At 42.4% G+C, this 25,530-nt stretch overlaps 1 protein-coding gene across 2 annotated transcripts in view; it reads left to right on the forward strand.

Annotated features, from left to right (window-relative positions):
* Positions 1-25,530, forward strand: part of LOC115093104 (neuronal PAS domain-containing protein 2-like) — a 260,661-nt gene that overhangs the window by 92,026 nt on the left and 143,105 nt on the right. For both annotated transcript variants that reach the window (XM_029604797.1, XM_029604796.1), the window contains exons 3-4: positions 6,775-6,923; positions 10,425-10,516. In XM_029604797.1, the coding sequence (XP_029460657.1) occupies positions 6,775-6,923; positions 10,425-10,516 (241 nt within the window). The remainder of the gene's footprint in view (positions 1-6,774; positions 6,924-10,424; positions 10,517-25,530) is intronic.

Consider the following 25,530-nt stretch of genomic DNA (forward strand, 5'->3'; position numbering starts at 1 on the left):
AGGCAGTGCTCTTGGATAGCTAAAAGATCTGCCGGCAGGAACATTATAACCTTCAATTCCAACCAGAGGGTGTCAAACCATGTACATCTGTGTTATGCACCCTTAGTGCATTGAGAGGATGATATTCTCATTTAATCTGATACGCACTGAGAGTAAAACAGTGATTGACCAACACTGGCATCTTCTTGAAATGTTCTTTCTTCTAGCTGCCAGCATTTTCCTTGGTTTTAAGTGTTAGAGACAGTCAGTTGCAGTCCCTCCTTGCCAGCTCTCCTCAATTTAAACGTTTCCATTTTAACTTAGAACCAGTTCCACGTTTCCCTCTCTTTCCTGCGCTCTGCTTAGCCTTTTCTTTTGCATAGGTGCAGTTCAGAATTTGGCACTGCTGCAGCCTAGCTCAGCCATGCTCCCCTGTATCTCTCTTTTCTAGTCCTGTCAGTATGGGTCTCATACCAACCAACCAACAGGAGCAAAGTGGAGAGCAAACCCCTATTCCTTTGCTGGCACCTGATTTCCATTGTCGCTAGGGTGTGTCAGAGTTTCTTTAACTACTTTGCTTGCTCAACAAGGCAGACACACATACCCTGGCAAAAACAATATAATAAGATGAATCAGGACGAACTTTACTGAACAATCTGTAAATAATGAAGGTTTTGGAAACAGGTCAGGGGTGTGTGTGTCAGAACAGAAGGGTCGCAGAATGGATAGATCTGGTACATTATTCCATGACATTTTGATTTTTTTATATGAGGTACATGTACCACTCAACACAATACGTTTTTAAAGGATCAAAACTCAGAATTGGAAGATGTGCCTGCTCTTTTTGTTGGATGCAGATCGGGTGAGGAGAATGATCAGAGCTGGGGGGTGTGGAACGGTGAGGGTTAGCCAGAAAAACGTTTTTAACAACCTGGGAGAATAGCTTTCAAACAGCTTCTTGTGGCCCCCATATACATATGTACATGGCCACATGGAGAACTATTATGGTATTTTATGACCTGTGCACATCAGGTACATGCAGATTTATAAAATACGTATATGCCCATCCTACTACTACTACCTAACATTTCTATAGTGCTATACGACATCCTCCAACATAATGCTCGTGTATATGCTTACACACAAACACCTATAATGCATTCAAAGAGCATATTTCAATGTATTGAATGTGTGTACTTTCCTTACCTATTTTAGAAACATATACATGTATATTTTACGTGTGAAAACTTGCTTGCGAAAGACCCTGATTTACGTGCATAGATTGGTATATTTTAAAACTTTTGCATGGAATTGAAATGACCAGTTTTCCGATTTCTCCCACCAGTTCACCCAGTCCTTCTCTAGGTGATCAAGACCCTCCTAGTTCTTCAGCCTCAACCCCTCCCAGTTCACCCAGACCTCTCACCCAGCTAATAATTGACAACAGACCCGGCTGATATCAATTGCGCGAGACAATTAGCAGGTGTAAAATTGCACGAATAAGTTGCCGTATGTACTCACCACATAAGACTCTTATAAAACAGCAGTTGACCCACACGACTATCGACCCCACACCAGAACGTCCCAGACTACCCGCATTTTACGCATGTATATGTGCATGCAAAATAAAAAATGCATACGTATGTTTGATGTTTATAAAATAGCACGTTCGTGAATCCAGACTACTCATGTGTGTATATGCTAATTTTTATGTGCAAACTCTGAAAACTCAACTCACTATCTCTAATCACCTTCTCTGCTATCTTTGTAGATTCTGTATACATAGAGAATGCAGTATTAAATATTTGCATTCGTATTAATCAAATGTAAAAATATCCTAAACAATTCATTGGAAAACCATATTGCCTGATCAGTTCCCAGCAGAGGTATTATTGTCAAGATGATACACATAGCAAATATTGCCTTGTTCGATCTGCTAGCCATCAAATAACTATCTAGTGCATTACATAACTCACCGAGATTTCTCTCTGTTTAGTCACAGCCTTTCTGATAACTCTGGTACTGTGGCTTCAATGTGTACTTTTTCTTTGCCCTCTAATTCTAAACCAAAAAAACATTCTAGAAGAGGAAACACAAAATCCCAGAGAGAAAGTGAAGGTTCAGTATTCATTCACACCTACCCACACCCACTTCCCACCCCTTATGACCTCCACCCCAAAGCAGCACAGAATTATTCAGGTTTCTTTAGCAAGCTGGGCAATCTTGTAGTTAAAATGGATTTTTCAAATATCTTTGTACACCCTAAATAATATTTCAAGCTTCAGTGGTGACCAATTTCTCAGCTTTGATGTCTACCCTATTAATTTGCAACACAGAAAAGCGAAAAAGAACATAATGCTATAAATCAGAAAATCTGAATCCGTGAAAGTGGAATTATAACAATATGTCTGTGAATGTCCATAAGCAAATCAGTTCGAATTCCAATAGATGAAAACTTTCTAAAGTAATAAAAAATGAAGTGGAGAAGTAATATAAAAGCAGGAATATCATAATACACATCAGAGGTGGGATAAGTTCAGGCCTTGAGACCTACAAATTAGAGATGTTCATTTTCGCTTATAGTGAGTTTTATTTCATTTTAATACATTCTGTTTCAAAATAGCGCACAGTAAAAAATGAAATAGCATGCAGTGAACTTTGAAATAGTGCGCACTAAAACATGAAAGAGCACACAGTAAAGTTTGAAATAGCGTGCACTAAAACATGAAAGAGCACACAGTAAAGTTTGAAATAGTGCGCGCTAAAAGCTCAGTATGTGCTATTTCATTTTAGCGTGCACTATTTCGTTTTTAGTGCATGCTATTTTGAAAAAGTACCTAACGAAACAAAACTGAAAACACTAACCAAAAAATATGAAAAAGTTCGCCCTGCACGTCCATACTATTGATCAATTTGGTTTTTAGGGTGATCAAAATATACAAATTAACCCTTGTCGTACACCAAGGGCCGGATTTTCAAAGGGTTACGCGCGTAACCCCGAGAATCCGCTCCTGCGCACGCCGAGCCTATTTTGCATAGGCCCAGCGACGCGCGCATGTTATAAAATCGGGTGTAGATTTGTGCGTGCCGGGTTGCGCGCACAAATCTATGCCACACGTAACTCTTAAAATCTGGCCCCAAGTGTATCAGAGATATATGATGAATATTAATTGTGGCTATCTTCTAAACCGGACTGGTTTGTGGTCTTCAAGGCCCTTGTGGCCCACTGCTGATACATTCTCACACTCATCTGCAAAGGGCATGTAAGGGACATAAATCATTTGTTGATTTATGTTGCCAAAAAAATACACAGCACACTGTTTATTAAAGATTAAGGGGGTCAATTTTGACAGCGGTTTGTCTGGCTAAGTCCCTGTCTTAGCTGGACATACTGCGAGACTTCAAATTCAGCCAGTCTCACCCCATACTTAGTTGGCTAACTTTTTATCCTAGCTACCTTCTGTGCTTCTTGTGCTGTCTGCACCTGGGCAGATATTCAGAATTACATTGCCCATTCCCCTGATTTAGGTTTTTTCTTTTGTTTATAAAATATGTGCCTTATCTATTTTTTATAATATCTAATATGTAATAAATAGATGTAAGTTGAAATAATATGTGTGTGTGTGTGTGTGTGTAAACAGAAATTGCACATCCAGCATCCCCCTTCCTCCCAGGAGACTGCAGATCCTTCACTCAAATCTTCTGTTGTTCTATCAATGGCAGTGGCTCAAACAGCAACCATGCTGCCTATAAAATGCCACTACAACAGAGGATAGCACACTAGTGCACCTTTTACTGGAGAAAAAGAACAAGCTGGACTGTTACCGATCCGTACACAGAAATTCACGCAAGCAGCTTCTGTGTTGGGTCGCGTGAAGAAATCAAAATGTTGTTTTGATCCTTTCCCTCCTATCTTATTGATTTTTTTTTTTTACCAGACCAGATCTTAAAGGGGTTAAGAATTGTGGTCAGTGCTTCTTTGGTTGAGGGGTTAGTTCCCGATTCATTGAAAAACGGTGTGGTGGCCCCTATCATGAAAAAGGCAGAGCTGGACCAGAGATTGTGCTCTAATTACAGAGCAGTTGCTACTCTCCATTTTGTGGCTAAAGTATTGGAAAGGGTAGTGACCCCTCAGTTGTCGGATTTTATAGAGAGGACATGGAAATTGGGCCCAGCTCAAGCCAGTTTTCGTAAAGGCTGCAAGCACGGAGACAATCATGGTGGATCTGGTTGATTTGGTTTTACCTCACTTAAGACATGGGGGCTTCTGTGTTGCTAATTTTTTTGGACCTCTCCGGTGCATTTGATTTGGTGCTAGTCATTGGGAACAGGGGGCTCGGTTTTAAAGTGGATTAGTAGTTTTTTAGAGGATAGGAGTCAAGTGGTGGTTTTCCAGGGCTGCTATTCTTCCCAACGCCCGGTAAAATGGGGAGTTCCTCAGGGTTCTTCTTTACCCCCGCCCCCTTTAGTTCAATATTTCCGTATCTCCATTAGGTGCACTTATTCGCTTTTTTTGGGTTTATCCCATTCATTTTATATTGACAATTGCAAATTGTTGCTCCATGGGGAAAAGATCCACAATGGACTCTTTCTATTCTCAGTGGCTGATTGAAAACAGTGGGCAAAAATGGTTGGATGATAATTCTTTAGTATTGAATGCAAGTAAGACAGAGATTCTACAGGTGGGGGCTGGACAGGATAAGTTTCAAGTTGAGCTTGAAGGGCAGTTAATTACTGCCAGTACCAATGTAAAATCACTTGGGTTGTGTTGAACTCAGATTGGTCCATGGAAAGCCAAATCAATGCATATAGTAGACTGAGTTTGGTACGGCAATTGAAAAGTTTCTTAAATCTAAAGGCATTGAAGTCTGTGGTTTATGCACTAGCGATAGCGGTCATTGATTACTGAAATCGTGCATATTGGGGGCTACCAGGCAACTTAATTCGGAAGCTGCAGGTAGTCCAAAATGTGGCAGCTAGGCTGGTTCAGGATGGTCTAGGGGAGGAATCAGCAGCACCATTACTTGTGAAACTATATTGGTTGCCGGTCAAATTGAGATGCACATTTAAAGTCCTGGTCCTAGCATTTAAGATCTTGGGAAGACAGGGCCCTTCTCATTTGCAGAACAAGATCCTTTGGAAATGCCCACTGAGAGTTACTCACTCTCAGTATGGTTCAGAGCTCCAACTTCCCTCAGTTAAGAGTTTCCATCATGTAAGACTCTGAAATCGGTCTTTTTCCATATCCTAAACTATGGAATGGTCTTCCATTGGACATCAGGGAAGAAATGGATCTGATGAGATTTTGGCGTAAAATAAAAACATGGTTGACGATGTCAGAGCTTCTGAATGAAACCTGGGAATGCTCTTTCAGCAGTTTAGAAATGAGGTCTGAGTTGGTAAGGCATTTTTATGGTTGTTCTAGAGGGATAGTAGCATGATATGCTATTTTATTTCTTTTAATGGGAATTAGGTCGGGAGGGCTGTGCTCAAGGGTTTTGTGGTTTTTTTAAACCTAAGAGTGCTACTCATCCTGATATCTTTTGGAGATATCCAGTTTACTGGCAGGTTATTATGCCACGCAAGGCTGGATAACTTTGGACCTGCTCTGAGGCAGGTCTAAGGGTATCTGACTAACCGAGCCGGTTATAGTTGAAAATTGTCTAAGTTTACCAGATAATTTTACTCTGCCCCTGAACACTCCAGAATGGCTCAGATATCCAAATACTTGCCATTTACCTGGATAACCTGTGATTTATATGGCTAAGTGACTAAATATGGGCCTCAGAGGTATTTAAAAATGAAGGCAGAATGTTGACTTAATTCTGGCTGTTCATCGTGTTTCTACAGTACATGAAAGAGAAATATTTCATATTTTGGAGGGTGGTCTAAAAAGTATGCTAGGGGCAAAATGAAGAAATGGAGACGTTTGGGGACAGGTCTGAAAAATCTGCAGTAGATTGCATACTTTTTGGTTATCTTCAAAGAATGAGCCTAGCAACAAAAACTCTCAAAATTCTTAATAAGAAATCAAACCATGTTTGCAACAGTTCTTGATCTGGGAAAAGAGCACAAAATTAAATTACAAAATTAATCTAAAAAAAATAATGCACCTGTTGACAAAGTAACATGAGAATATAGTCACATGGAGCCCTGAAGATAAACAGGCGATCAAGTGCTGCTCTTCTCGTGCCGTAAACCCTGCATTTGAAACCAGAGGGTCCACAGAGAGAGAGCCTGAGAAAAAAACTGGAGGAAAGAGGAAAAATATCATAGGAAAAGCTGCACAAAGCAACTGCTGCAAACCTAAGATCCCTAACTGGAAAAATCAAAGCAAAGAAAGTAAGCAAATGATGCCCTTATGAACTTTCTTTCCTTTTCTTGTTAACCGTTATCGTACTTCATGAAATACCCCAAGTCTTTTGTCTTGTATGTTTGGTCTTATTAGATTGTAAGCTCTACTGGGCAGGGACTACCTTTTTGTATGTTTGCACAGCGCTGCGCATGTTGTGTAATGCTAGAGAAATGCTAAGTAGTAGTAGTAGTAGATAAAAGAGGAAAAAAAAATATGTGGATTTGGGTTTGCTCAAAAATTGTGATTATTAAATTTGCCCGTGAAAGTTCCACGTAGTCCGAAGAGCTGGAGCTTTAGCCAGAAAGTGAAACAAGGTCTCTTGCTTGGCTGTTCTTGAGCACTAACCACTGGGTCATCAGGCTGATCAGTTGGTCGTATTTCTTAAGAAATGTATGAAACTTTAGATTGCTTTTCCAGTCACCAATTTTCTGTCATTACAGGGCTTCACGCAATAAATCTGAGAAAATCAGGCGTGACCAATTCAATGTTCTTATCAAAGAGCTCAGCTCCATGCTGCCAGGCAGCACTCGCAAATTGGACAAAACTACGGTACTGGAAAGAGTTATTGGCTTCTTGCAGAAACACAATGGTAAGCGGTATTTCTTTACAATTCACTCCCGAGCACGCCATTCATTTTAGCAAACGTTCTAGTCAGAAATGGTGCTCACAGGGTGAAAGTATTTGCCAGGAAGTTTGTGTAGCACAGAATTCTCTTTGTGGATTTTGACTGAGGACTGCTAAAGGTGATTAAATCAGTTGAAAGGCTTAGAAAAGGTAGCTAAAAGAAGCGACACATATCTGAGGCATTGTGGAGATTTCGAAGATTTTTGAAGAACACTGAATTGCTCATTGCCTTCGGTTCCAACATTTGCTTACACTGTGTAAAGCCCACCTTTTAGTATAATGTAATATGGCAGACGCAGGGCAAAGAGGAGGGATTTATTTTTGCATTGCTTTGCTTTTCAAATATATATATCAGTAAACCTAGAAGAAAGGATGAGTTCCATCAGTTCTCGAAATACCTACTTTTACTCCCGGGGGGTACTTCTGCATTGCGCAACTGCGCGGAATTCCCTCAGCCCTGTGCAGGATTCTCCATTTGCCCCACAGAATGAAATGTGAGGGGCCAGGAGAGCAATAGCAGCCGTGGCAGTCGCGGCCTGCCTGGGCCAGAAGGGAGGAAGAAATAGCGCCAGTGTCAGCTGGAAATAAGAAAGGAGCAGCGGTGGGGTTGGCCTGTACGAACTGGAAGAGAGAGATAAGCCTGAACATCTTCCTTGGCCTGTGTAACCCAAACAATGGGGGTCCAGTGGAGCCTGAGAGAGCGAGGTAGACAGCGAACTTGGAGGAAGGTAGGAGAGTGCGCTAGGGGTCTTGGTAAAGAAAGGCTGATAGACAGAAAGAAAGCTGGGAGTGAGAGGAGAGGACTAGAGGAGGGAGAGCTCTCTCTGCCTGCCCTATGAGTCAAACTTATTGGGGGGTAAGACAAAATGGAACTGGAGGTCTTGCTAAGGGGGGGTAGACAGGGGATCTAGGTGGGATGAAGGAAGAGAACTGGGGAGAAAAGAGAGAGCGCTGGGGAGAATTTCAAACCTTGAGGGGGGGGGGAGGCTTCCTGGGGGTGTGGAGGGGGGTTGAGCCTGATGGGGCAGAGAGAGAAATTTGATAGGGAAAGGGGTGGGAGAGGGGTCAGCCAAGAGGGGAGGGAGAGGTAGCAAATAAACTGAGAGATTGACTCGAGAGAGAAGAAAGATGGAGCAGGGTGAAGGGGTTCAAGCCATAAGAGGGAGACAGCTGGGGAGGGTCATTGAGCCTGGGGGAGGGGATAGCAATCTGGAGGGGCCAGACCTTATGATGGGAAAAATCTGCACAAAAATGTAAAATCCTACGTCTTTGAAAAACAACTTTTTTTCAGTATTGCCATATAAATTAACTGTTACTCAAAGACAGTGATTATATTGTTTTATCTGAACAAATAAAGTTTCCAGGATTAAAATATTGTGCACAGAATTTGTCAATATTTAGTGCAGAATTTTTTATTTTTTTGCACAGATTTCTCCAGAAGTGCTACTTTCATAGCCCTGTGCCAGCACTTTCTCCCTCTGATCTCCACAAATAATAATTTAGAAATGGAAACCATTAGAAAGAGTGCATTATTCTTGAATGTGAAATGAACATTAAGAACGTATACAATTGCTTGAAATCCACTTAAATAAAAATATGTTAAAAGAATAAAGAAATATAGAAGCAGAGAACATGTGAACAGATAAAGACCATGTGGCCCTTCCAGTCTGCCATTCCACATCTCATGCTGCTTGATAGTCCCTCCCTCTACCTCAGAGATCCCATGTTTTCTTGAATTCTGATACTGTCCTTGTTTCCACCTCCTCCACAGGGAGGCTGTTCCATGCATCCAAATCCCTTGCTGGAAAGAAACATTTCCTTACATTTCCCCTGAGTCTACACCCTTTCCCACTCAACCCATGACCCCTCGTTCTTGAGCCTCCTTTCTTTTGAAAGAAGCCTGCTCCTGTGTATTTATTCCTTGGAGGTATTTAAATGTCTCTATCATATCTCCCCTTTCCCCCAGGGTGCACATGTTTCAGTCTTTTAGGCTATCCCCATGTTTTACATTGAAAACCAGTGGCCTTTCTAATAGCTGTCCTCTGAACTGACTCTGTTTGTTTTATATCTACCTGAAGGTGTGGTCTCTCCAAATGAGGTCCACCAGAGAATTATACACAGGCAATATCATCTCCTTTTTCTTCCTGGCTATTCCTCTCCCTATGCACCCAAATATCCTTCTGTCATCGCCTTATCTACTTGTTTGGCCACCTTAAGATCTTCAGATATGATCATCCACAGACCCCACTCTTGTTTTGTGTACAAAACTTCACTCCCTATACTGTAAGGCTCTCTTGGAATTTTGCAAACCAAATGTATGACTCTGCATTTTTTTTAACAATAAATCGTAGCTGCCAGATTGTAGACCATTCCTCAGACCTCACTAGATCCCTCTTAACAGTTGCAGATTTTGTTATCATTCACAAAAAGGCAAACCTTTCCTGATAGCCCTTCCAGCGTATTGCCTATGAAAAAGTTGAACAGAACGGGACCGAGGACCAATCCCTGCAGCACAGCATTGGTGACCTCTCTTTCCTCGGCGTGAACGCTGTCTACCATTAACCTTTGCCACTTCACAAGCAACCAGTTTCTAACCCAGGACACTCCATTTGTTTATAAGTTGCCTATGTGGAACCATATCTAAGGCCTTGCCGAAATCCAAATATACTACATCTAGCGCTCTCTCCTGGTGACTGGGTGACTCTCTGGTCACCCAGTCAAAGAAATTGATTAGGTTTGTCTGACAAGACCCACCTTTGGTGAAGCCATGCTGCCTCAGATCTTGTAATCCATTGGATTCCAGAAACTGTACTCTCCTCTATTTTAGCAGCGATTCCATTAACTTGCTCACCACCAAGGTCAGACTAATTGGCCTATAGTTTTCAGACTCCTCCTTCCTTCTACTTTTGTGAAGAGGAACCACCTTTACCTGTCTCCAGTCCTTTGGAACTACCCCTGATTCTAAAGAATGTATCTACTGTAATAATCGAATTGGCTTTTGTTCTAAAGAATGTATATCAAATAAAGCTGTTTGCAGGAACGCAAAAGCTAAAAGCATGATAAAGGAATAGATGGGGCACCAAGGTTATGCATTTAGTAAGAGTGTGTTTAACAAAGTATGCATGGATTCTTAGTCCATTATGACACCTTTCGTCAGACCAACGTAGGAATTATTAAGAGATGATGAAGTACATGAGCTTTCAAGGCTTCATAGGTCTTTCTTTCAGAAGTGAAAGCTCATGTAGAACAATATATTTCTTTAATTCTAATGCTGCTCCAAGATAAAGTAACACAACTTACAGTCCGGTTATTTCCAAGAACATTGCACAAGTATGCATAAATCATTAATATTGTTTCACAGTTAGTATACTTGGAAATACATATTAAATATGTAAATGTTTATATTTTTTGCAAGCCAAAAGTACTTATTCTCCTAAAAAAAATGCTACATTTTTCTTTTGTTTAGAAGTCACAGCTCAGACAGAAATCTGTGACATTCATCAGGACTGGAAGCCTTCATTTCTCAGTAATGAGGAATTCACTCAGCTCATGTTAGAGGTAAAATATATGTTTACATTTATATAATTGGCCATCCTGTTTGAATGTTTTCATTCTACCAGAGTAATAGCTTTTCCAAGGGCAACACTGAATAAGCTAATATGTTTGATATGAGTACAAGCTGCTGCCACATTCCCAAGAAGTATATTCTATAGGAGAAGAAATATAAAAAATATTAGACTGGATCCATCTGGACAGGGGTGCCAGGTTTTCAGGATAGCCACAACGAATATGCTTGAGATAGATCTGCGTGCCGTTCAGTTTGTATGCAAACCTATCCAATACATATTCATTGTGAATGTCCTGACAACCAGACATGTTTGTGGCTTTCAAGGACCGGAGTTGGCCACCCCTGCTCTAGTGGTTGATAATCTGTAGTTTTAAGTGAGTGACCAGGCTTCAAAACCCTGTTAAGGCTCCTGGTTTCTCTAGCTGGCTAAGGCTGGGGATAGTGCTGAAGTAGCACTTTAACAGCTGTTGAGAAAAAGCCATCACATACTAATCTTAAATACAATAAATTAGTTTCATTATATAGATCAGGTAGACGGATTGATTACTTAGATACTTGGATGGATAGATAGATAGATGGTTCCCTAAACCTAGTCCACATCAAATAGCAGCATGGGAGTCTTCTGTTGAGAACTGAATCTTGCTGTCTGTACTGCAAGAAGATATACTGCAGTACATGACATATTTTTGAGAGGAGATGTACCCAGGCAGAGGCAGAGAAGGTTTGTGGAAGGAATTTAGAAAAGCGCTGGAGGCTGCATGCGATGAGTCTATGATGATGGGAGCTGGATGAGGAGAAGGCTTTGCAAAGTATGACAAATGTTAAAACCTTTTTCCCCCCACCCAAGACGTTCTGTCTCACCAGACACCGCAGAGCGCTGCACGAGACAGACACTAATGAGTTCAGCTGCACCCAGCACTTTTCTTATTCCATCTCTCGCCCCTTATATAGTTTACACAAAATAATTCTCCTGTTGTGTTCACAGGATATATTTTGTTGATCCTCAAATATATTGAGTAATTTTCCAATAAAATTAGATAATCAGCAAGGAGGAAAAAAAAAAAAGATGTAAATGGTTTGGTGAAAAAGCAATGCTGAAATCATATTTGTTTACTGAAAACAAATTCCCCTTTGCAGAGTAATTCTGAACTTTTATGTTGCGGGATTGGGAAGAGGAAGGGGCTGATAGAGGAATACAAGAGGGGCTGGAAAACTGGGAATTGTCCAGCCTAAGGTAGCCTTTTGTGAATGAGAGGCAGCACACACTGCTGTGAGTATTACTGTAAGGCGGCTCTGACTCACTATTTTTAAGTATGGCTAACAAGTTGGATCTGGAATTTTCTCCTTTTTGTGGGACTCCTCCCTCTTCTGGCTTGCAAATATTTGGGTGTAGCAAAAACATGTAATGTAGATAATTAGTGTAAGAGGGAAAAATACCTAACGGGATAGGGCAGTGCATGTGATTCTGCAATTCTAGATTTCCTTTTCTCTAAGTCAGAGCTTTCCAAACTGTGTGTCGGGACACGTTAGTGTGTCGCCTGCAGTGTGCAGGTGTGTCGCGCAAGCCTGGTCAACTCTGATGCGAGTTTGGGCTTTTTTTTCTTCTAGAGATTCACTTTTTTTTTTCAGTTTATGGGTTGCTTATTATTGGGTGATTTTTGCTGTCAATCGCATTTTTTGGGGGGGGGCTTGGTGGGTGGAACGAGCCCAGCCATCCTTGCATTGGCTGCTGCTGCCGATGAGGCCTGGCCATGAAGAGTACTGACTGCAAGCAGCAGTGTCTGGTGATCATGGAAGGGAGTGAAGCACTTAACTGGCAACAATCAAAAAGACGAGGTACATGAGTGTGGGGGCCAGACATGTGCTGGGGGGAGAGAGATGAGTGAGTGGGGGGCAAACGTGCTGGGGGGACAGACATGTGCTTGAGGGGGAGAGATATGAGTGTGTGGGGTACAGACATGTGCTGGGGGGAGAGAAATGAGTGTGTGGGGGTCAGACATGTGCTTGAGGGGGAGAGATATGAGTGTGTGGGGTACAGACATGTGCTGGGGGGAGGAGAGAGATGAGTGTGTGGGGGACAGACAATTTGTTTTATTATTGTTTCTCATAAATTATAACAATAACATGAATCTTGGAATATATATTTTTAATATAAATTTAAGGTTTTCATGAGATAGGTAGTGTCGTGAAACATTTTATTTATGTATATATTTAAGGAAACATACATAAATTGTCGAAATATGTTTCGTTCGTTTAACCTTTAACCTCTGGTTTACTAGTAGACTGAATTACTGTGTCCCGAAATTATGTTTGTCTAAAAAGTGTGTCACCAACATGAAAAGTTTGGAAAGCTCTGCTCTAAGTAGTACACGCATATTTATTGGATACATGGTGGCACATACTACCCCCCCCCCCAAAAAAAAAAAAAAAAAAGGATGAATTTGCAAAAGTTTGAGACTTGTGAGGAGTGGCGCCAATTATCAGGGCTTCCAATTTTTTGCCTTTCTGTCGGTCATCTCCAAGGAATGCATGCACACAGTGCAGAACCTGTTTATTTTCTGTGTTTTTCGCATCCTAGCATTCCAAAATGCAGACGGAATAACGGAGCACTATACTACAGAACAGCTGTGTTTGATGTGAATGATATACCCATGCTCCATGTACTCAGGAATGATATGCTTGCAATAATAAAAAAAAAAAACTAGAAGGGTATTTCCTGACTGAAAGTAGTCACTTAAGGATTTTTATGCAGCCAACACATTTAACAAACAGGATATGCGAGACACAGAGAGCTCATTGTCAATGCGAAAATATGTGTTTGGTTTGTTTATCTATTGGAACAAGGTTTTCTTGGCTCCTGTTGCCGACTATTGTAGCCATAGCCAACCAGAATGCAGGAAAGTTCTGCCAGCCTTCTGTGGTCCCATAATCGCTTTGGAGAGTTTGAGAACAGACTACAGCTTGAGAGACAAGAATTCTAAGCAATGTAACACTTGCAGGCAAGGGGCAAGAGGTGAGCCTTTAGGTGGAATCCAAAGAAGAAAGCGACTCTGTCCGAAACTAGGGTATGCAATTTGATTCTTTGAGGGCCATAGACAGGTCTGGTTTTCAGAAGAACCAAAATATGCAAGTGAATCTAGATCACAGACTTGTTACATTCAGATGTGCATATTGAATATTCATTATGGGTCAGATTTTACAACCTGCCCGCGGGCGCAGATTTGTTCGCGCAACCCGGAGCGAACAAATCTACGCCCGATTTTATAACATGCGCGCGCATGTTATAAAATCCAGGGTCGGCGCGTGCAAGGGGGATGCACAATTGTGCAACTTGCGCGCGCCGAGCCACGCAGCCTGCCTCCATTCCCTACGAGGCCGCTCCGATTTCGGAGCGGTCTCGGAGGGAACTTTCCTCCCGCCCCAGCCCCCAGCTCTACCTAGAACCCTCCCTTACCTTTGTTGAAGAAATTACGCCGGCCGATGGCCATCCCACGATCCCGGGCACAGCGGCAAATGGCTGCTGTGCCTGGAGGCTCAGGCCACTCCCCGCCCCCGGACTGCCCATGCCCCGCCTCTTTTTGCAAGCCCCGGGACATACGTACGTCCCGGGGCTTGTGTGCGCCACCGAGCCTATGCAAGATAGGCTTGGCGCGCACAGGGGCAGCTTTTCGGGGGTTACACGCGTATCTTACGTGCGTAACCCTTTGAAAATCTGCCCCTATACCAGGGGTCGGGAACCTTTTTGGCTGAGAGAGCCATGAACGCCACATATTTTAAAATGTAATTCCGTGAGAGCCATACTAACTACAACCCCCCACCCTCCTGACCCCCCCCCAAGACCTACCAAATTAATTTACTACAATCCCCCACCCTCCTGACCCCCCCCCCCCGCCAGACCTGCCAAAAGTCCCTGGTGGTCCAGCGGGGGTCCAGGAGCGGTCCGGGAGTGATCTCCTGGATTTGGGCTGTCAGCTGCCAGTAGTCAAAATGGCACCGACGGCCCTTTGCCCTCACTATGTCACTGGGGTCGACCAATGGCGGCGGTAGCCCCTGTGACATAGTAAGGACAAAGGGCCGTTGACGCCATTTTGATTACTGGCAGCCGACGGCCCTTTGCCCTTACTATGTCACAGAGGCTACCACCGCCATTGGTCGACCCCAGTGACATAGTGAGGGCAAAGGGCCGTCGGCGCCATTTTGACAACTGGCAGCCGACAGCCCAAGTCCAGGAGATCGCTCCCGGACCTCCGCTGGACCACCAGGGACTTTTGGCAGGTCTTGGGGGGGGTGTCAGGAGGGGGGGGTTTGTTAGATGTTTACTTTTTTATTAAAGATTTGTCTGCGAGCCAGATGCAGCCATCAAAAGAGCCACATCTGGCTCGCGAGCCATAGGTTCCCGACCCCTGCCCTATACCAAATACCAAACTAGCTTGCGGCCTTCAAGCACCCCTGTTCTGAAGTGAAGAATGAGCATTGGCAGGATTTGAAGTAATTCCTTAAATCTGCCTCCCGATATTCTGTCCCTTCTGTTGTTCGAAGGTCTGTTAATTCCCATTTCCTCGCAGGTCTGGCATCTGGAATGCTCTCATTTAGGTCCGCAGGTAAAAGCAGGTGTTTAAGAGTCCATTCTTGAAATTACGCATTCTGCATAAATTGAGGCCTTTTTAAAATACTAATGATTTAGGATGGCTCATCAAGCTTTAGTTCTATCTGGCCTCAATTACTGTAATGCTTTAAATATAGGTCTACCCATGGCCAAGCTGACAGCAGTACAAGTTGTGCAAAATGCCAGTGCTCATGTCATGGCGGGTGACCAGGTCAGAGGTGTTTTTTCGCTGATTTTGTGTGTTCTACGCTGGCTCCCAGTGCAGTGGCATATAAGATTTAAGATTATGACTCTCATGCACAAAGCCTCAAATCTGTCTCGACAATGTATTACAAATTTACAGACCTCCTCGTGCCCTAAGATCATCTGGGTACAATTTGTTAGATATTCCATCCATATGATCTGCACGTTTATATGAGACCCAAGCCAGAATGTTTGTAGAAGTGGCGTAGCCAGAACTGATTTTCATGCGATGGCACAAGGTTAACATGGGTGGACTGTAGGCATGCAGGTCTGAAACCTCCTAGTTGTATTCTTATTGATAAATAATGCCATACACTGCACCTTACAATGGCTTTCTAAGTAGTTTGTAGCAGCCATTATGCATCATGTATGAAACTTTAAAACATTTTACCTCAATTATTTCAAGCACTTACCAGCATTAAAAATTACTTATTAATCTGTATTAGTTTATTTTATATTTATTGCAGTTTATAAATGTACAAGTATATCATGTAAAAAGCAAAGAAAGCAAACAGATCCAATCAGTCATGTAATAAACGAAAAATTAATGTATTCTTTCATGAATCCTCTTTGCAGAAAGCCAGAAATCATCATAACTACAATAAAATCATTAATCATCAGAATAGGTGCAGAGCAGAGCTAGGACAATTCACATTCCAACCAACATGAAAAAAAAAATATTCAGATTCTGGTGTCACCTGAGCAAAAAATATCCCTCTACTGCTAAACATTTTGGGGCAGATTTTCAAGCTACGCGCGTATCTTTTAAAATCCGGCGTACTTTTGTTTGCGCTGGCTGCGCGAACAAAAGTACGTGCGGGAGTACTTTTCTAAAATCTGCCCCTTTATGAAGTAACACAAACTCCTGCAAAAAATAAAAAAGGCATCTAGATCCTTGCCATACCATACAGTCATAGCACTGATTCTCAGGATTCAAATAACATCATCCTTATGAAAAAGCAGCAGTGCAAATACTGCACCAGGCCCTAGAACATTAATACATCACCCAATGGAATAACAGAACAAGCTGGACTACTACAGAGAAACTACATGAGAGCAGAATTCAGTCACACACACACACACAGGCAAAGCAGAGACCAACCTTTTCCTTTATGTGCGTTGAAAGAGCAGGCTTCCAAAATGGACACATTTTTTTAACGCGTTTGTATTGTATCAGCCTGATAGAAATAAGAAACTACAAATTAGAAACAGAAACATGCAGACAAAACCAAAATAGAAAGCCTGAGAAACTAGACTCTGAATAGTGGAATACTGAAGAAAGAGCAAAATAAAAAATGTAAGAAATGAACTTTCGCAATCTCAAAATATATATATATTTTTTTCCTTTGATCTTTTTATTTTTCTAATCAGTTGGTCCTGGTCTCTTTTTCCCATTTTTTCCTTCTCGCTCATTTCCTAATTCCTTTTCAGTGTCTCTCTTCTCCTACTGTCTTCTTCCCTTCCTCCCTCATGCTCACACATACACACACATGCTTTCTCTCATAGACTCTCTCACACACACAAGCTCTCACTCTCTATCTCTCCCCAGGCTCCCATTCTTATGCAACACAGACACATACACAGGCACCCATTCTCACCCACATACACACATTCAAGTTCCCATTCTAAGCCACACACATGCAGGGCCTTTTCAGTAGATACAGCCAAAGTCCTACTTCTGCCACCACGTGGATGGGAACCCGCGGTGGCCTGTCTGGCCCCTTCCTGTCCACTTTGACTCTTTAAGGTTCCAATCCCTCAATGAATAGATCGTTATTAACTTTGAAAAAAAATGGTTCAGGTCCCTATTGAGCGTATGTTCTTAAACTAGGATACCTGATGACCTCCTGCTATCTTCGGGCCGTACGGCCCACTGATCTTCCTGCTTGGGGGGGGGGGTGAGTGAGCAGAAGCTGTGCGCGGGCGTGCATGCATGCATATTCATACCTGAAAGAGGGTATGAGCATGCGCCAGCGCTCTCTTCGTCTTCAGCCGCCGACTGGTTAGGCTCTGCCGGTGGTCTGCCACCTTCCTGGGTGTGCCATGCACACCCGGTCACTCTGGGCCTAGCCTTGCAGCTCCAGCCCTCCTCTTCGCTGTTGCAGGGATAGGATCCCGTGACGGCCTTGCAGCTCCGGCCCTCCTCTTCGCCGTCGCATGCATGGGATCCCAAAGTGGCCTTGCAGCTCCGGAGTTCCTCTTTGCTGTGGCAGGGCTGTCGCAGCCTTTTCAATTGCCTCCCCTGAACTATGGAATACCCTACCTAAAGATATAAGAACACAGCACAACCTAAAATCATTCAAAAAAGATCTAAAAACACTAATGTTTCGCAAATCCTACACTGACCCTCATACGTCTGATCATCCCAACTCACAACTGAACTCTCATCTATCAACCTCAAATCCTTCGCTCCGTCCAGAACCTTCACACCCTTCTCATTCATCTTAATAATACTTTCTGGACTTGAATTGTTTAATTTCTGTCAAATGTTCACTCTGTTATACTGTTAACCAACTACTAAGTAATTGCACACTTTGTAAACCGTTATGATGGCTCTACCGAATGACGGTATATAAAACTCATCAAATAAATAAATAAATAAATGGCATTGCTCCAACAGGCCTCTTCCGTTGGGTGGGCCTGAGTATAAATTGGGTGGGCAACTGCCCACCCGTGGCTACGCCACTGGTTTGTAGTAGCTGGCTCTATGTGCTAGAATTTTCGTCCAGGTGATTTAAGAGCAGAAACATGTATTAGGACCTTTAGAACAACATAGCTGAAAGCTTTATTTCTTACTCAGGCATTTGTAGTTGTAAATAAAGAGATTTATTTATTTATTTGCTTTTTTTATACCGACATTCAATTCAAAATATCACATCAGTTTACATTGAAACAAATTGTCATCAAATACTATTGAGGACATAATACAGTAAAACAGTTCAAAAACATAACGTATGGAACTAAGAAACATTGTTAAAAAAACAACAACCCTATAGATTAAAAATAGGTCTATATAAAGCAATAACCTATCATTGTCACACAGATTTCAATATATTGCAAAAATAAAAGGAAAAAACCATAGATAAGGGGATGTAATCTATTGTATTTGTTGGGGGAAAGCTTTGATAAAAAGCCATGTTTTGAGATTTTTTCTAAAGGTAGGTGTAGAAGGGTCGGTCCTTAGTGGCGATGGTAGGGAGTTCCATAGAGTAGGACCAATTATAGAAGGGGCCCGGTTTATAGTAGCTGTTTTGAGAATTTTTTTGCTGGTGGGAATAGTGAGTAACCCAGTGTCTGTTGAACGAAGCTTTCTAGTAGAAATACATTGATATAGTGGTTTCTGTAACCAAGATGAGTAATCATTGTATAACGCTTTGTGAATAAGCATAATTATCTTATAATGCTATGTAAAAGTGATGGGAAGCCAATGTAATTGGTGCAAGATTGGAGTGATGTGTTCAAATTTTCTACAATTTGATAAGGATCTAGCGGCAGCATTTTGAAGCAGTTGAAGAGGTTTAATTGTGGAAGCAGGCAATCCTATTAAGATGGAGTTGCAATAGTCCAATTTTGCAAAAATTAAGGATTGCAGTACTGTTCTAAAGTCTGGGGGATGCAGAAAAGGCTTCAGTTTTCTCAGAATTTGAAGTTTATAAAAACCTTCTTTAATTAGATTTTTGATGTGAACTTTGATATGAGGTAATGGGTTAAAATTAAGTACTACTGATCTGTGTAAAAACTTGTGTCAATAGTGCTGCTAAGTCCTTAGAGCTTTTAACTATGTTTAATAGCTATTTGACAATGGAAATGTAACGAGGTGAATTTTCAAAGAGTTACACACATAAAAATTAGCATATACAAGCATAAATGCCTGTATTCATGTAATCGGTATTTAAAAAAAAATCAAAAGAAGGTTTGTACTTTGTTTTGCACAGACATACTGTATATGCATGTAAGAAAGGCCTGGTCTAGGGACGTACCAGGGCGGGGCCAACAGTTTCACACACATTTGGCGACTTGCCTAATTTTACACCTGCTAATTATCTGGCGTCACTGACATTAAACTTGTTTATTGTATAGTATTGGCTGCATGGGAAGGCTGGGTGAACTGGGGAAGTTCAGGCTGGAGAACCAGGAGGGTCTCAATGATCTGGGGAAGGACTTGGGGAACTGGTGGAGTAATTGGTAAAACTGATTCATTTCATGTTTTAAAATATGCGGACCTACGCATGTAAATCGGGCATTATGCAAATAAGGCCTACTTTATTTTGTGCATAAGCAGGTGAATTTTAAAAGCCCCTAACACGCTCCAGAGCTGGGAGGTATGTGAGTATCTTGGGCCGGTGCGAGCCGCGCGGATTTGAAGTCGTGCCCATGTACGCACGTATCTCCCGGTATGTGCACAGATGGGACAGGCAGAAAAGGAGGAGAGGCGTAGGCGGGGTCCGCACAGGCGGTCCAGATCTGTAACATGAAATGTGCGCACACAAGTGCGCGTCGGGGTCCCCTAATACGTAACTTTACTTCTGCTATGGATGGCGTTTAAGTAATGAAACAAAAAAAAAAGAGGTTAGTTAGTGCGGTTTTAAGGGTTGGGTTTAAAAAGGTAAAAGGGAAGCATATTAACTAGGAGGATTCGGAAGTCCTATCCTTTACCTGGCTGAACTGGGAACTGACTGGGGAAAACTGGTAATTGCTTCAGCACATGTATGTAATAAAAATCCCCCCATTTTCATGCGGAAAAACCGGCATTTGCGAGTATATGCGTGCATCCATATAAAATTACTCGCACATGTATGCGTATACAACTGATTTTATATCATGCGTGCCTATGTTATAAAATGACCATATCCATTGGTGCGAGCTGGCATAAGTGCATACATGTATGCCCGCGCGGCTGTTTGAAAGTTGCCATCAAAATATGCGCACATTCATTTTTAAAACAGGTAGGAAAAGTACGCATGTTCCCATGCATTATAATACTCACTTTCAATACATTACATGTATTCGTGCATAAGCATACATATGCATGTATGATGTAACTATTTACTATTACTTGTTCCTGTTGTAAATCCAGTTCTTTGCAGGTCAGCCCCTGTTCTATGTAGATAAATTCTTGTTCTTTGTAACTCAGTTCCATGACACACGCTTTGAACTCTTAATGGTGGAAAAGCATGATCAGATGATTATATCCGCGTCTATGATACACACGGGTTATAAAATACTGTCGTACATCTACACGCAGCCATATATGCATTTATATGTCACCACACATAGTTGTTTGAAAGTTACCCTCTACGTCAGAGCTTTCCAAAGTGTGTGTCGCGACACTTTAGTGTGTCGCCTGCAGTGTGCCGGTGTGTCGCGCAAGCCCGGTGCACGTGACACACCGGCAAGTGGGAGCCAATGCGGCCGCCGGTGGACCTCATCCCACTGGCGGCTGAGTAGTAAAGTATCGCTGTGCCGGAGACAGCAGGAAGATCGGCGGGGCCGTGGTGGAGCTTACGTCACCACGGCCCGAAGAAAAATGTCACGCAGGTGCTCCTCCTCCTTCCTGCCCACGCAGCCCCGGAAGAAAAATGTTGCCGGAGCCGTGCGGGCAGAAAGCAGGAAGAGCAGGTGCTCCGCCTCCTTTCTGCCCGCGCGGCCCCGGAAGAAAAATGTTTGCCGGAGCCGCGCGGGCAGAAAAGAGGAAGAGCAGGTGCTCCGCCTCCTTCCTGCCCGCGCGGCCCCAGAAGAAAAATGTTGCCGGAGCCGTACGGGCAGGAAGGAGGTGGAGCATCAGCCACGTGCAGAAGAGGAGCAGGCCAGGTAGCAGGGTCTCCACCGCGGATCGGCCCGAGAAGATCAGAGTCGCTGCGATCGGCCGGAGAAGATCAGGGCCGCTGCAGAGCCCATCCTGCAGCAACCCGTGAAGAGGAGGCCCAGAGGTAAGAGAGAGGCTGAGGGCCCGATGAGTTGTGTGCGTGTATGAGGTGCGTTGAGAGATTGGGTGCATGTATGAGGTGAGTTGAGAAATTGGGTGCCTGTATGAGGTGAATTGAGAGATTGGGTGTGGGAGTGAGGACCTGAATTTTTGCAGACAGCATGTGAGAGTGTGTGTGTGTGTGTGTATGTGTGTGTGAGAAAGACAGCATGTGGGAGTGAGAGCCTGTGCTTGAGCACGACAGCATGTGGGAGTGAGAGAGAGCCTGGGTGTGTGAGAGTCAGACAGCATGTGCAAGAGAGAGACTTGTGTATGAATGATTGTATGAGAGAGAGCATGTGACAGTGAGAGCCTGTGCTTGAGCAAGACAGCATGTGGGAGTGAGAGCCTGGGTGTGTGAGAGTCAGACAGCATGTGCAAGAGAGAGACTTGTGTATGAATGATTGTATGAGAGAGAGCATGTGACAGTGAGAGCCTGTGCTTGAGCAAGACAGCATGTGGGAGTGAGAGCCTGGGTGTGTGAGAGTCAGACAGCATGTGCAAGAGAGAGACTTGTGTATGAATGATTGTATGAGAGAGAGCATGTGACAGTGAGAGCCTGTGCTTGAGCAAGACAGCATGTGGGAGTGAGAGCCTGGGTGTGTGAGAGTCAGACAGCATGTGCAAGAGAGAGACTGTATGAATGATTGTATGAGAGAGAGCATGTGAGAGCCTGTGTGTGTGTGTGTGAGAGAGAGAGAAAGCATGTGAGAGTGACAAAACCGATTAGAAAACTAAGATCAGACAGCAAAGGTAAAAAAAAAGAAATAAATTACTTTTTACTGATTGGCACATGTAATCTTTGGTAATGTGCAAGAGTGGCATTTTCTCCATGCGGATCTCACAATGTACAAGATCAACATGGAGGAAGTGGAAGCCCACGGGGCCTGCACAGAGGAGGCAGCAGAATGGGCTTCAGTGCCAATAGCAGCAATCAGCGCCTCCCAAATAGCCATGTGGCAGCAGTGACAGTGGCAGCAGAGGAATGAGAGAGGCTCCGAGGTTGCTGGCAAAAGAAAGAGAGGGGGTCTGCCTTTAGTGTGTGCATGTGTATGAATGGGAGTCTGCCTGGGGGTGTATGTGTGTGAATGCATGGGTGCCTACCTGAGGGTGTGTCAGTGCATGAGAATGTATGGGTGTCTTCCTGGGGTTTGTATGTGTGAGAATAGATGCCGGCCTGTGTGTGGTGTATGTGTGTGTGTGTGTGTGAGAATGAATGTGTGCATGCCTGGGGGATGGTGAGGGAGTGGTGTGAAAATGAATGGGAGCCTGCCTGGGGGTCAGTTTCAGTGTGTGAGAATGATTGGGAACTTGCCTGGGTGTGTGTGTATGTGAGGGAGCCAGAGCGAGTGTGTATGAGAAAATCCAGGGGAGTAAGAGTTTGTGTGTGGAGGGGGAGAGAGTGTCTTAGAGCCTGAGAGTGTGTCAGTGTCTGTGAGAGCGAGAGGTTATGGTGGGTATAAGAGCATGAATGTGTATGTATGTGACAGTGTATGTGTGAGAGAGAATGGACATGTGAGTCTGTGTGAGAGAGGATAACCTCCTAATCCTGGACAATATCAGGGTGACTGGAAATCAAGAACTCCCACGTATGGACAGCAGGGGCTTTTTAAAATCCTTATTAGTTTTAATTATTGGGTGTTATTTGATATATGTGCTGTTTTGAAATATTTTATTGGTGTTTGGGAAATTGTAAAAAATGTATATGATTTTAATTAATAGAAATTCTATTTATCAGTAGTTTTAAAATATTCTTTTATTAGTATGGTTTTACTATTATAACTGATGCTTTGTTTTTTGATTTTATTTGTTTTATGAGGAATGGTGGTTCTGTTTTTCCATTGTTAATACACAGAGTCTGGCTTCTTGGGGTTTCCATTTCAGTTTTTGTTTAATTTGTGCTCCTTTATTTTGTATTCTGTATTTGGTGAGGGTTTGTCTCTGCTCTGTGTGTGTGTGACCATGATGAGAGATTCTGCTAGCATAGGGATCTATAGCAATCGGGTTTGTTTTGTTTCCTCAGTAGGTGGTGTATTTGTATTCTAGGCCCCTGTGTAATATTTACCCTTGCGTTTTCACAGGTAGGGGTATTGTTGTTTGAGTCCTTGGTGTTATTACTGTTATGTTACAATGGGATTGCAGTATAGATTTTGAGTGTCTTTTTTGCGAGGTTTTATTTTAGTTCACAATGTACCTGGCAGAGGAAGGTGTTTGTGCTGCTGTTACTATGAGGTGACACCAGCATTTGAAAATATCTTTTACTATGATGAGCTGTAAGGGAAACATCCAAGCTCCATTGTTTGGGGGAATTTCAGTGGATGCACAGAGTTACAGAACTGGAGGTGCAGGATTTATATTGACATTCTGTCCCTTCCTATAAATTCCAGACTTCACTCTCATAGCCAAATAGAATTAGTTGAATGAGGCTATCAAATAATTATATAGTGTGAAACTGGCCAGCTTTTTAAAATTATGCAGAAGACCCTTTGGACTTTCTTATTAACACCAAATATTCAAATCTGTGTTCATCCCATCAAGCTCATATATCTCATTAAAGAGGTAAATTGAATAACACAATAACTTTGTTTTATTATTGTTACTCATAAATTAGAACAATAACATTAATCTTGGAATATTATATAGTTTTAATATAAATGAAAGGTTTTCACAAGATAGGTTGTGTCGTGAAACATTTTATTATGTATATATTTAAGGAAACATACATAAATTGTCGAAATACATTTCATTCGTTTAACCTTTAACCTCCGGTTTGCTAGTAGACTGAATTACTGTGTCCCGAAATTATGTTTGTCTAAAAAGTGTGTCACCAACATGAAAAGTTTGGAAAGCTCTGCTCTACGTATTTAATGTGTCTTGTACTTTTGTTTTGGTGAATATTTTTGGCTTATGTATGTTAACTTGATTTTTAAATTTATAAACTGCCTTTCCAATAATACTCAAGGCAGGAACAGATCAAAAAATCATAATCGTTGATTAAAAAAAAAAATCCACCGCAAGCATTGTAACCTGCCCAGCCATTGTAGATAGTGCGGGCTATACATTTTTAAGATAGAGGCCTTTAAGTAATGAAGTTATAGTGTATCACGCTAGGACATATTTTTTTGCATGTGGCATGACATTACTGATTTTTAGGGCAGGGAGAGAGGAATCAGCCCAGAAATCTACCAGTAATAATTGTTTCAATAAGGTCTTTTCCACCTACGGTAGAACAGCACATACAATATTACAATTGTGTTGCATAAAACTTCATTACACTATAATAGAGAGGTTTCTTGATCTGCCAGAGATTTTACAGGAAGTGACTCATTGCTGCTCAGGTTTAATACAAAATGCAAATGAGTTACTGCAAATGTATTTTGAAAAACAACAGCTTTGATTATCCATGCCACCTATTTACGGAGACGTTCAGCATGAATAATTTGGGTTTACTGTAGCATTTTTCTTCCTGTTGGACTACAGTCCTCTACTTGTTTCACAAGCTATCTGTTCTTACTGACCTGTTTTGCATATCCTTAGCTATTGTAGTCATGTGGGTTAAAAACAAAAATATTGTTAATGCAAAAATTCATATGAAAATTACATTATTTTAATTTATTTTGACTATGTGGGGGAGCCCAGTTTGCAACACATTAAATCAGCATATACACATGCAAAGTGTCAGCAGTATTTTATAGTGTGTGACAGTAAAATATTTACCCATAAACTACCAAAGCAAATGAAAATGAATGCACATCTGTATCCATCACCCTTTTTCCTCTTTCTCTCAAACTTTTCCTCCTCCCTGTCACTATCTCTGGCTCTCTCTCACCCCTCTCATCTCCATCACAATTCTGACTCTCCTCTCCCTGCCTCTCCCAAACCCCAATCACCATATCTAGGTCTCAGTTACCACCAGCACCCCCATTTCATCACCTTTGGTTCTGTCACCCTATCTCCCCTGTGCCACCTCCGGCTCTCTCTCACACACACACACACACCCACACACACACATACATACACACACACACACACACACACAGACACAGACACACACACACATACACACATACATACACACACACACACATACACACACATACACATACACACACACACACATACACACACACACATACATACACACACACACACACACACATACACACATACATACACACACATACACACAT

The sequence above is a fragment of the Rhinatrema bivittatum genome, chromosome 5 (assembly GCF_901001135.1).
Source record: "Rhinatrema bivittatum chromosome 5, aRhiBiv1.1, whole genome shotgun sequence".
NCBI classification, from domain to species: Eukaryota; Metazoa; Chordata; class Amphibia; order Gymnophiona; family Rhinatrematidae; genus Rhinatrema; species Rhinatrema bivittatum.